General features: G+C 41.3%; 2 protein-coding genes across 2 annotated transcripts in view; one reads left to right on the plus strand and one right to left on the minus strand.

The window, feature by feature from the left end:
• The window catches only part of cttnbp2 (cortactin binding protein 2), a 96,163-nt gene extending 93,117 nt beyond the window's left edge, over window positions 1-3,046 (plus strand). Inside the window, 1 exon segment of the mRNA XM_030731460.1 lies at window positions 1,616-3,046. Within this exon segment, the coding sequence (XP_030587320.1) occupies window positions 1,616-1,966 (351 nt within the window). The 3' untranslated portion in view covers window positions 1,967-3,046.
• A 4,407-nt stretch (window positions 3,047-7,453) lies between these two features.
• The window catches only part of cftr (CF transmembrane conductance regulator), a 52,873-nt gene continuing 47,928 nt past the window's right edge, over window positions 7,454-12,398 (minus strand). Inside the window, exon 27 of the mRNA XM_030732235.1 lies at window positions 7,454-8,940. Coding sequence (XP_030588095.1) covers window positions 8,725-8,940 — 216 coding nt within the window. The 3' untranslated portion in view covers window positions 7,454-8,724. The remainder of the gene's footprint in view (window positions 8,941-12,398) is intronic.

Genomic DNA, 12,398 nt, shown 5'->3' on the forward strand with positions numbered 1-12,398 from the left:
AAAGATCAACAAAGAGGAGGCTCTTTAAATTTCAGTCCAGTGACTGAAAAACTAAAAACGTTTTAATTGCTGGTTATTAAGGGATCTTTGAGAGTTCAAGACTTAATTACTCAGGCAACTTAATTACTTGTGCCCAGGTTAACTTGTGTTTCTTTGGCTTTCGAGGTGGAAAATAAAATTTGCAAGGATAATTTAGTCTTCAGCTTTAACTGGAAAAATCTAACTCATTATTTAACAAAATCTTCAACTCTTATGAGGATGGGATCTAAACTTTCTTTCTTTCTCCACTCTTACATTTAAGATCAACTGGATTTGGCACTTTTTCAGGCTCCCTCTCCATATTCTAAGATTGGAGGCTTAATTTTCTTACTTGTCTTGTCTGTTACAAAGATATTCTGTATAAGCAAAAATCTAATTTTCTTCTAATTTTCTTCTAATCTAATTTTTTTATTTTTATTTTTTTTTTAACTCGTCCTGGTAGACCAACTATTTAACAAAGATGGTTATTATTTCTAGCTCTCTATAACCTCCCTGTAACTCCTGGTTAATATGCAAAGGTTTTTTTGCTTCCTCGTCCAAAATTATTATGCTGATCAAAGACTGGATCACCATCAGCCTCCTGTTCTCACTCCCATACACTCTCCTGTGGGTAAAACTTATTTTAATTTTCAAAACAGCAACAAAGAGCTCAGAGCTCTTTTCCAGAAGGATATTGTTTCTCTTTCAAATGCAGTCGTGTATTGTGATATTAACTGGAAGAAGGTCTGGCTCCTGCACGGTTATTTTCTTCTTTATGGGCAGTCTAAATGCTGATAATGTCATTTTTCTGTGGCTGCTACAAAGAACAAACACAACGGATCTCATAATAAAAAGATAAAGCAAAAATGCGATCTAATGTCTCTTTAAGTCAACTTTTTTCTGACTGGATTTCCCTCACAAACAGAATATTTGAACAGCAGCTGGAATCATAAGTTTTTCTATGGTTGCACAGTCGAACCTAAAAAAGACACTTTAGACATTTATGCTAGTTTATAAGAAGTGTCTCTGTACACCACCCTGTGCTAATCCTTTAGCTGACCAAACCACAAATAGGCAACTTATAATTAGAAGCTGTGAAAAACAGTCACATAAATACATTCTCCTCAGTGTTTGGTTACTTCACCCATAATAGTATCACACAGTATTTTCCCAACCAGTTTGAGGACTGTACTGTTGTACAAAATAACTTAACTTGCATGCCAACTGTGTACCAATGTTTTGGTAGATTCAGTGAATGGTCTGGAGGAAAACAATCCTCGGAAAGTTTACAATTCAAGTATATCGAAACAAAGACCACGCACTGCAGCAGTCAATTTAGCATCACCAATGAATCTAGCGTGGATGTCTTTGTACTGTGGGAAGAAGCTGGAGTACCACACAGGGAGAACATGCAAACTATACACAGAGAGGCCCAGCCAGCTTCAAACCCAGGACCTTCTTGCTGTGAGGCACCAGTGCTAACCGTTGCACCATTGTGTTGCCTAGATTTAAACTATGACTTCCCTTTGTGGGGAAGAAGCAGGTTTGGTCCACCAACTTGAAAACCTTTATTTTGGTTCAATCTCTCTTCTTGCAGACCGTCAGTCAGTCCAGCCGCGGCTCCAACCAGGCGGCTGTCCAGAGCAGCGATCGGCGATCAGGCCCTCGTGTCAAATCACAACTCCCCATCGCCAGCAGCCGAGGGCAGCAGACACGAGTCTCCACCGCCGCCTCAAGCAGCAGCAATAACAATAACGGCAGCAACAGCCCCAGCCGAATCCAGACGGCCCCCAGCCGCAGCAGAACTACCAGTAGCAGCACCAACAGCAGAACGAAGCAGGCTCCACTCAGCAGCAGCAGCAACAACTACTACCGCAACATCGACAACAACAACCAATCACACGAGGAGATCTGGATTCTCCATAGAGACCTGCATGAAAACAAGTAGACATCTCCCTTCCTCCTCCTTCCCATGATTCCTCCCTTCATGATGTAAAGACTAGTTACCTGACAACTTTTGACTCTTAGTATTTGTACTTGTTACTAGTACTTGTTACACTGTAATACAGTTGTGTACTTGGGGACCATAGTTTCATTCTATTACAGTATTTGAATTATGTGATTGCTTGGGGAGTAAAGAAAAGTGGCTTATTATGTGGCAAATAGAAGGCAATGCAGCAGGTTGTTTTACTGTTGCCTTAATTCCAGTGTATCAGCCTGCACAGTACGGGACAGTATTTAGATACAGTGTAAGAATTTACTCACTTACAATGCTTAACTGGTGGAAACTGCCTCAAAACAGTCCTGGCACAGTATTCTTGTGTACCTAAAGTGAAATGCTGTACTTCTGAAGCCACTGAAGAGTGTTTTTGGATCAAAGAAAGAAACAAGCAGGTTTTTATTTTTGTTCTATTGTTTTTTGGTATTAAGTATTTTGAGATATTCACGTGTTTTATCTTCAAATAGTTGCAAGGTTGGTTTAAATACTGTTGAAATTAATCAGGGTTTTACCAAATATTTGTAAATAAGAATTAGTAAGTTTAAATGCTCTATAGATTGGTGTATGTGGTATGATGCTTGTACAGTGATTAAATCTTAAAGCAAAACAGCTGAGAATAACAGGAACCTTGTACATAGTGTTTGTAAAATGAGTTTGGTTCTGAACCCTTCACTGATTTCATAGGGAAGGGGGATGTGGCAATAAGTAATAGAACTGTATAAACACAGGATGTCTTCTGTCAACTGTAAGCCATAATAAATATTTTAAATGCTCATTAGTTACCCCTACCCAGGTTCATGTTCAGTTGAACCCCAGCTGATCCCTAATTCTGTTATTCACCTTTTTATTCATGCTTTCCATTATTACTGTGTGTTTTTATTTTTAAGGACACGTTTATGTACATATATATAAATATATCTATACATATGTACAGGAGAGATTTTAGTCAACCTATGATTTTGATCTGTACGATAGCTGTTTGAAGTTTAAAGAATTGTCTTTCAAGCACAAAAATTAAAAATGGCACTGTCAAAAAACCCCATCAGCCTTTCTGTGTTTTGTTTTTTGTTTTTTTTTTACTTGCACACTTTACAGGACAGTCAAAGGAAATTAAAACATGCATTCAATTCAGTTCACTTTTGTTTGTATAGCACCAAATCACAACAGTCATCTCAAGGCGCTTTATATTGTAAAGACCCTACAATAATACAGAGAAAACCCAACAATCCCCCCCCTATAAACAAGCACTTGGTGACAGTGGGAAGGAAACAGGAAGAGGCAGGGAGGGGCAGTCATCTGCCGCAACTTGTTGGGGTAAGAGTCCCCAGCAGCCTAGGCTAATTGCAGCATAACTAAGGGAGGGTTCAGGGTCACCTGATCCAGCCCTAACTATAAGCTTGATCAAAAGGAAAAGTTTTAATCGTAATCTTAAAAACAGAGAGGGTGTCTGTGTCCTGAATCCAAACTGGGGAATGAAAGCTTGAAGGCTCTGCCTCCCATTGTACTTTTAAATACCTTAAGAACCACAAGTAAGCCAGCAGTCTATTAGGATGGTATAGTACTAAAAGATCTTTGGGGCCTGATTATTCAAGACCTTGTATGTGAGGAGAAGGATTTTAAATTCTATTCTAGATTTAACAGGGAGCCAATGAAGAGAAGCCAATATGGGAGAAATAAGCTCTCTCTTTCTAGTCCCTGTCAGTACCCTCACTGCAGCATTTTGCAGCACCATCAACTGAAGACTTTTCAAGAAGCTTTTGCAACAGTCTGATAATGAATTGCAATAGTTGAGCCTGGAAGTAACAAATATATGAACTAGGTTTTCAGCCTCACTGAAACAGGATGTTTCTAATTTTAGAGATATTAGACCAGGGGTCGGCAACCCGCGGCTCATTCAGGCTTAATCTGCGGCTCTGTGCGGCTCGCGGAAGTAAATTATAACTATCCAATTTAAGTGCATTTTATTTTTGTCAGTTCGGTTTTTGTTGTAGTTTTAAATTGGAACCGGCTTCCGCGAGTATTTGCGGCTCTGTTTCGTTTTCCGTGGAAACCAGGTTCAAGTGGCTCTTTCCGGATTACAGTTTGCCGACCCCTGTATTAGACAAATGCAAGAAAGCAGTCCTAGCAGTCCTATATATCTGTTTAATATGTGCACTGAAGGACATATTCTGGTCAAAAATGACTCCAAGATTCTGCACAGTGTTACTGGAGGCCGAGGTAATGCCATCTAGAGTAAGTATCCAATTAGACAGTTTCTAGTTTCTTAGATTAATTCTAGTTAGAAATATACTGCAATATAATATAATAAGCTCAAGTTATTCATGTCCAGTTATTTACAAATCAATACCTATTATCCATTATCTACTCCTACATGTTTAAACAAATATTTATATTCTTGGTTTTGTATGAATCACAGTTCAAAATAACCCTTATTTCTCTTGTCCTGGTCCTTTCTCTCTGAAACAAGTCATTTTTACCTCACTTCCCTCTCCCTTCAAGCCACCCTTCTTTTGATTGGCTGCCCCTCATAAACAGAAGCCATAAATAGCAGGTTGGCGGTGCTTCAGTGCCTGACATCCCCATAGGTCTTGCTGAGATCATAAAGATCCCAGAGGAGGATGTGTTTGAAGCAGTCAGAACCTGAACTGCAGGGATTACCTGCACATATGCTGACCTCATCATTCAAATATTATTTGAAATGTGGCCGTGTTTAACATGAACACAGTTCTCCCTTTAATATGACTCTTATTTAACATTACACCCAGTTTAATGTGATTAGTCAAACTGTTCCACGCAGACATCTTCACTGTTCACTTCAAATAAATTTTTATTTTATTTATATAGCGCCAAATCACAACAAACAGTCGCCTCAAGGCGCTTTGTATTGTGGGTAAAGACACAGAGAAAAGGGAATGGTATTGTATTTTGTATATACTCACTTGGTTTTCTTTGTTCTTTCTATATATTCTTTAACAAGTTTGTAGTGCAGTAAAAATCAGATAGCATGAGATAAAAAAATGACCAGAACACGTCTTTTAAACTATCATATATGGGTGTAATGTTTGGATAAATAGATATCATAATCATATCAGATGAAGCCACTATAGGGCCCAAAAATGAAAGCGTTCTCCACACAAATCTCTAAGAAAAAGGACAAAACCACAACTGAACTCTTAAAATCTTTAGGTTTACTGGAAATATATTTGATTGACACATACATTTATACATTGCTGGACATATCTGTCCATTTCCTATGAGTAAGAAACAGTTTTGTTTTTAATTTACAATGTTAAAAAAAAAAAAAAAACTCTTGTCACAGTCAACATATCAAGGCTTTTATTTTTTCATTGTACCTTATTTACTGCAGTGATGGATCAAGACTGTTATTCAGTATAAAAAAGTGACATGCTTTCCCCTCAACCAAAGATTAAAAAACAAAAAACATGAACGTTAGAAAAATCAAAATGTTTCCCAGTTCCAGAGTGAAGAACAGATAAATAAATGGGAAATGATAAACAACAAAACCCTAAATGCTCACTTTGTGTTTGTACAGCAGTGGCTCTTAAAAAATAAAGTTTATCTCACATTGAATTTATTTATTTTTTTTTTTAGAATTTTGGACACATTACCCGGTTTTCAAAATCACAAAATGTACCTTTTTAATCAAGGATTTGAAATGAAACTGCAGCTTTGGATAACTTCGTCTCCTTGCTGTGAAAGCTAATGTGTACCTCAGGGTGTCTCTAAAGTGCAAACATGTAGAAAAATAAGATTATCTGAGACATCACACATTATTAGCATCAGCCAACAGCTTCACTGTTCTTCTTGGTGTGTGTGTGTGTGTGTGTGTGTGTGTAGACAGCAGTCCAGGGTCAGACTGACAGAAGTAATTTTGGATTCGTTGCTTTAAACTAAAACACATGAAGCCACTGAAGAAGTCCGAGTTGCTGAGCAGTTGTTATTGCACTTGATCCCCTAGTTTGGAGCATACCGTCAGCCACAACAAATAACACATGAACAACGATGATTATATCATTCCAGTCAAATGTTCTGCTGGGAATCCTTCGGTCCTGGCATTTATGTGCCGGTTACTTTGATAAATACCACACACCTTAACATTTCCAGACCAAGCCCCACCACAGAGCCTCCGCCAGAAAGACAAAACATCTACACTGCAAAACCTGCTCAGGAAAGTCCAAGGCTTTGACCTGTCCTTGCTCTCTGTGGGGTACTCAATTAGGCTGAGATCTGCAGGATGCTCCATTTCCACAGATCCTATCCCACAGACACTTGATTGGATTTGGACTTAGGGAATTTGGAGGCTGGATTAATGCCTTGGGATTTTTGTCATTTTCACTGAACCGTTTCTGAGTCTCCCTCATCCGATTCTATTGAAGTATGGATACCCCACTCCAGAACCCACAGGACCTAAAGGAACCACTGCCAACATGCTGGTGGAGGATACATCAGGATGCCTTTGGAGCTCACGTGTGAGTTACGCAAAAGGTCAGAGCAGTTCCAACAGCTGCTACATAAAATTAGGGAGGAAGTTTTAATGAAGTGGCAGCTCAGTGTATGAGTTTTATTTTTTATACCTTTTCATTTTTGTCAAATCTAGCCCATCAAAGCATAATGTGCATCCTCCACAAAGGCTCAAACCTGGCTTATTCTTCTTCTTATGTATTCCCCACCAGTTTTTAAAAAAATTAAAATTCTCCATTGTAGGTAATCTTGCTAACAGACAAACAGTCCTGTGCACATGAAAGTTAACTAGAAGGTTTAACTTCCTGAAGACATTTCTTTATTTCATTAAGTGAATAAGATAAAATGTCTCCTCTGTCAATTATTCACCAAGTAAATCATATTTTATGCATTAAAACTCTCAAATAACATTTGTAAATGTCAACACCTCTGACAAATTTGGCTTTCGGTATGTTCAGATTATTCAGCTCCGGTCCATCGGAAATGGAATCGAAAACAAACTTTCACTGGAAAATTACTGCAGGAACAATTGCAGGTCAGTCACTGTGTTGCAGTGACACTGAAGAACGAAATGGGGCTGTTTCTTATTTCGGTTTAGTTTTTTAACAGGAAAAAAAAAAATGTGGATAAATTTGCAAATTTGCATGAAAAAGAGACTAGAGATGGGGCTCACCCCAACTCAGAAGTAATCATCTTTTAGAGTTGATCTGAATATGGATCTTAATTTCTGGAATGATTCTCCTGGCCGCCTCTTGGGTGAGGTGTTCTGGGTATGTCTCACCGGGAGGAGGCCCCGTGGTAGACCCAGGACACGCTGGAGAGATTATATCTCTCGGCTGGCCTGGGAACGCCTTGGGGTCCCTCCGGATGAGCTGGAGGAGGTGGCTGGGGAGAGGGAAGCCTGGGCTTCTCTGCTTAGGCTCCTGCCCCCGCAACCCGGCCCCGGATAAGCGGAAGAGAATGGATGGATGGATTCTTTTTTCTTTTTCTTTTTGCTGCTACAAGATATTAAACAAAAACATATCAATGGAATTTAGAAAAAAATGGGAGACATCTCAAAAAATATCACAAACTAATCTGGATTAGGGGATTCAGTGTATGGTGTGGAGGAACTGTAAGCCTTTTATAGAGATATTTGTTGCCATTTTGCCTTTAGTAGACAGTGAAGTGTTAGAGACAGGAAATCTGGCAAAAGAGCGCAGCGGAATAACATGCAGTAAAGGTAATCTCACCCTCACTAACCACTTGGCTGTTGGGATGCCTCGTATATAAAGTTAATTTAAACAGTGGGATTTGAATGGCTGTCTTTGGGGAATGTGAAGGGGCTCCTGCCTGGATGGCACAACAGAACAATTATGTGTCTTTCATTTTAGCACATTCTTATTGTGTTAGTGTTTGCTCACAGTGCTCAGTTATACACTCCACACTCATTCAAGATGCATATAAGAAGTCAGACTTCTACAGTGGCTGTAATTAGAAGTTCAGTCCTGAAAGACAAAAGCTCCAGTGAAAATGAGCTGGCTGTTCAAGAGCCACAGCTTTCTGATACCCCAACTGCAACCAATAAAAATGCTTTTAAAACAACAAATAATGCAAAATACAAAAAGAGTGGAATTAATTTTTTCCCAAAATGCAGAAGAGAACATCTGTGAGAATTGTTTATGCTGAAACAGCCGGTGTACTGTGTACGCAGCACCAAGAGTGTCACTGAAACCTGCAAAAGCATTTTAATGAGTTAAACAGCAAAGTGTCCAGTTATTCAGACTGAAGCCCAGATTAGTCCTTTTATATCTTATGCTTTTTATCTTCCTGCAGTGTGCTTGTGAAGCCTTTCATTCATTCACTCACACACACTCACATGCACACACACACTGTTCTTTTTTTTTTTTCAAATTTAATGATAAAATCCACCCTTGGGCTCCTTTTTTTGAAAGTAAAATCATAATATTTATAAACTTGCAGCTGTGTTGTTTTTAAGTTACGCACACCTGCAATAAAAGGTTGTTAAAATACTATTACTTACTCTGCCTTTCACTCTGTGTTAGTTGGAATAGGCTCCAACCAACTCTTGGCTTGAGTAAGCGGTTAATAAAAAGGACAGATTCTGAGATTCTGTCATTATGGGCTGGTCAATATTGCTTCTGAAATTACCCAAAATCAGTGGGATTCAAATACCCTTACAGTGGTCTCTGCAGGTGTGTATGTGTGTGTTTGCAGCTGGCCAGTTAGAGTCTTGTGTCATGAACTTCATCCTCTGCTTCCTCTGGCAGCGAGGAGATCTTAGCGGTCTGTGGCTGCGGCCTCTTGCTGGAGTTAAGGCGGTGAAGTGTTGGGAAGAGGCGGAGCCGGTCGGCCATGCTCATGGCCTGTTTGAGGTGACTCTTCTCGTTCATAAGGTTCTGAATGGAGTCATAGCTCTTCATGGAGCTGCCTTCAATCATCTGGACAGAAGGGAGAGAGGGAGGACAAGCTCGTCTGTCTAGGATTTTGATTCTGTGCTTTTCATCAAAATTGTATTTTTTTTTTTTTTAGGTAAAACATCAACTCACTAGAAATTAAAAACCCATTTAAAAATACTTCATTTATGTATATTTATATTTATATGTGGCACTCAGGACATATTGGATGATTAAAAAGCACACCCCCCTATAATTTTTTATTTTATTGAGGCTGAAGTCCTGTTCACTGTTCGGTTTTAATGTTCATATGAGTTGTGACACAATGGTAAAGAATTCGCCTGCTAAAGTGGGGTGCAGTACACAAGCCAAGCCACCAGATAGTGACTATGACACTAAGCGGTCAAGTGAGCTTAGTCATGTGGTTAGTCAATAGATGAAGAGCGCTAACTCTGTACTGTGAGCTACTGTGTTAGAATAAAGCAGCCTTGAGCATGCCATCCAGCGCCCTGTTGTGACGTGTGTAACACACACTGTGGAAAATGCAGTTTATGTGAGGGGTTATTTTTCTAACTTCGCTCTGTGGTACACTATGGGAATCGCCCTGGCGTGACCAACTACGAAAGCTGCAATGACACCACATCTGTGACAGACCTATTCAGGGCCTCGACCCTCATATTAACACAGCTGACCAGCTCCTCTCTACTCATTCTTTCTTTCTTCCTGTGAGAAACTACATCGAGCTCCCTCGGTGTGTCCAGGCTAGCTTGGTTAGCTGTTTAACAGTTCTCAGGCGTCCCACAGACGGGTACGTCACCGAACACAGTTCTCCAGTTTTCTATCTGGATTGTGTCCAGTCCTTCAGAAGAAGTGTACTTGTAGTTATACACTTTTGGACAGCGATCACGTTGTGGCGAGCTGTTCCAGCGGTTGCCTGTTTTTTTTAAGTTAGCAAGGTAGCCGTTTTGTCTGTGTAACTTGGGCTAACACGTTATGGTGAGCTTTTCATTGTCCGGCTAGCATTAGCTTGTTAACAGGCCACAACTGTGTTAGTGCCTGGCTAGCATTAAATTGCTAACCAACCCCAAACAGTGTTAGGTTTCAGCTAGCATTAATTTGTTAGCTGAATCGATTGGTAGAGCTCAGCTAACATGTCATGACGAGCTGACTATCACGGCCACTAGCTCGGACTTAACCCCATTGCTAGCGCTAGCTACAAACAGGCTAATGTGTTACAACAAGCCTGGTGTAGCTCAGTCACATCCCTTTCCGACTACCATGGCTATGACTCCTACCCCCGCTGAAGGGTCAGAACCAAAGGCCAAAGAGGCTGTATCCCACCCATGCCCCACATCATGCCGTGCCTCCCTTTCAAGTAGGGACCCTCATCTGATGTGCATAGCTTGTATGGGTGCTAAACATGCTCAGACTTCTCTGGCAGACCCACAGGATTGCCCCCACTGCACCAGGACTTTCTGCCAAAGAAAGTCTTGGAAATGAGGCTTAGATTGATATCCATCAGCCACAACGAGCTGGACGTACATGATAGAGGAAGTGTCCCTGGTTATATCTCAGATGTTTGAGGAGCTATTCAACTGAAACAAGGGTGAGCCGATGGCGAGGACGTGGATGGCGATGCCATATCTGATGTCCTTGGCCTAGAGGACATGGAGGAAAAGGAGGATGACTCCATTTTCCCTGCCCAGCAGTCCAGGCCCCCAAGTGGGGCTGAAGTTGTACCCCCAATGGACAGCAACTTGTATGAGGTCTGCAAATGGGCTGCTGCCAAGCTAGGCATCCCATGGCCAGCAGCCCAGAAGGCTGAAGGGGCAGAACATGACCTGTATGATGACAAGTGACTCCCTCCAGCCTTGCCAAATGCAAAGCAACTTCTGCCAGCAGTCCCTGCTTGCATGAAAGAAATGAATCGCTACTGGTCTAGCCCTTTTAAGAGCAATCTTCCTACCAAGGGCTGCTCTAAGCTAGAGATTCATGGGATGGTGAGCTGGGGCTGACCGGACCCCCAGCAGTGGATCCTTCAGTGGCTTATCACCTTCACCCTCACCACAGGTCAATTTCAGCTTCTTCTAATATTTCTCCGCCCAGTAAAATGGACCGCCTCACCGCGCCTCATCTATCTATCAAAGGATGTACAAATATGCAGCACAGTCAGTATGTTCCCTTAATGCAGTTACACTGCTGTCAGCTTATCAGGCAGAGATTTTGGAGACATGGGCTGTCAACTGGACTTGGGGTCTTCAACCCCGGCCCTCTGGGATAAGATTTGTGTGGTCAAAAATCTCATCCTACGCTCCTCCAGGGGAGCAGTCCAAGGTAGTGGGTGTGTAACGGGCCTTGCAGTCTCAGGTGAGAAAGCTTTATGGTTAAACCTGTCAGGCTTGGGGGATACTCAGAAGGCTGATGGACCCTTTGACCCAGGGTCTCTTTGGCCCAGCCTTAGAGAAAATGAAAGAGAAGAAAGCAGGAGGGAGAAGCCTTCAGTCTCTACTTACCTAGAAAATTGAATCCACAATCTCACCAGGTGCCCAGAGTTGGCTTTGCAGCTGAAGTAGCAGCTGTGAGGGGTAGGCAGACTGGGGCTAAAATTCAGAGGCAAGCGACAGGAACGCAGTCTTCCCAGCAGGTCAAGGCAGAAAACTCAAGGCCATGGGGCAAGCACTCCTTTGCAGCAGCTGCTGCAAAGAACCAGATGTTGCACCCCGGGGAAGGGAAAAACAAGCATTCAACCTAGCATGTCTGAAAGAGAAGGAAGGTGTTCATGGTTCAGAGGCTCCTGGGGTTCCCAGTTCATCAGGAGCCCTCTCTCAGTTCCCATTTGGTCTAGTTCAGAGAGAGGAGACACAGGGTCAAAGGTCACCGTTGCTACTTTCCCACCGGTGAGGAGCCGGTGCTTGTGCCAGTGCCAGTGCTGGTTTCAATGAACCGGCGAAACGCTTAAGAACGGGCCCGTATTTCCACCGCGTTTCTGTGAACTGCTCCTTTACGTATGAGTGTGGGCGGGTCCTCATCTGGACATGGAAGCCGAAGCGCACAAACATGGGAGAACACGCTCCCCTTTCTTGTGCTGCAAATACGTTTTACGGTCCAAACCAAACTACTGCAGCATCTGTGTGCAGCACAGAGGTAAACACAGACAGCGATTAGAGCAAGACGACAAGTCCGTACTTTGTGTCCTTTTATCTGTGATATAGATAGATAGATAGATAGATAGATAGATAGATAGATAGATAGATAGATAGATAGATAGATAGATAGATAGATAGATAGATAGATAGATAGATAGATAGCTTTTATTGTCATTTTAATAGAGTGCAACAAAATTGAGCAGCAATCCTTAAGGTGCCTAGACCCAATAAAAACATTCAAAAACTCTAAAAACATTCAATAAACTGCAGATTATTGCACAGGGCCTAAGTAGCTTAAATAAATAAATACTTAAATAAATTAAATTAAAAAAAATAAAAATTCATGTGCGTGTATTC

The sequence above is a fragment of the Archocentrus centrarchus genome, chromosome 6 (genome assembly GCF_007364275.1).
Source record: "Archocentrus centrarchus isolate MPI-CPG fArcCen1 chromosome 6, fArcCen1, whole genome shotgun sequence".
Lineage (NCBI taxonomy): Eukaryota > Metazoa > Chordata > Actinopteri > Cichliformes > Cichlidae > Archocentrus > Archocentrus centrarchus.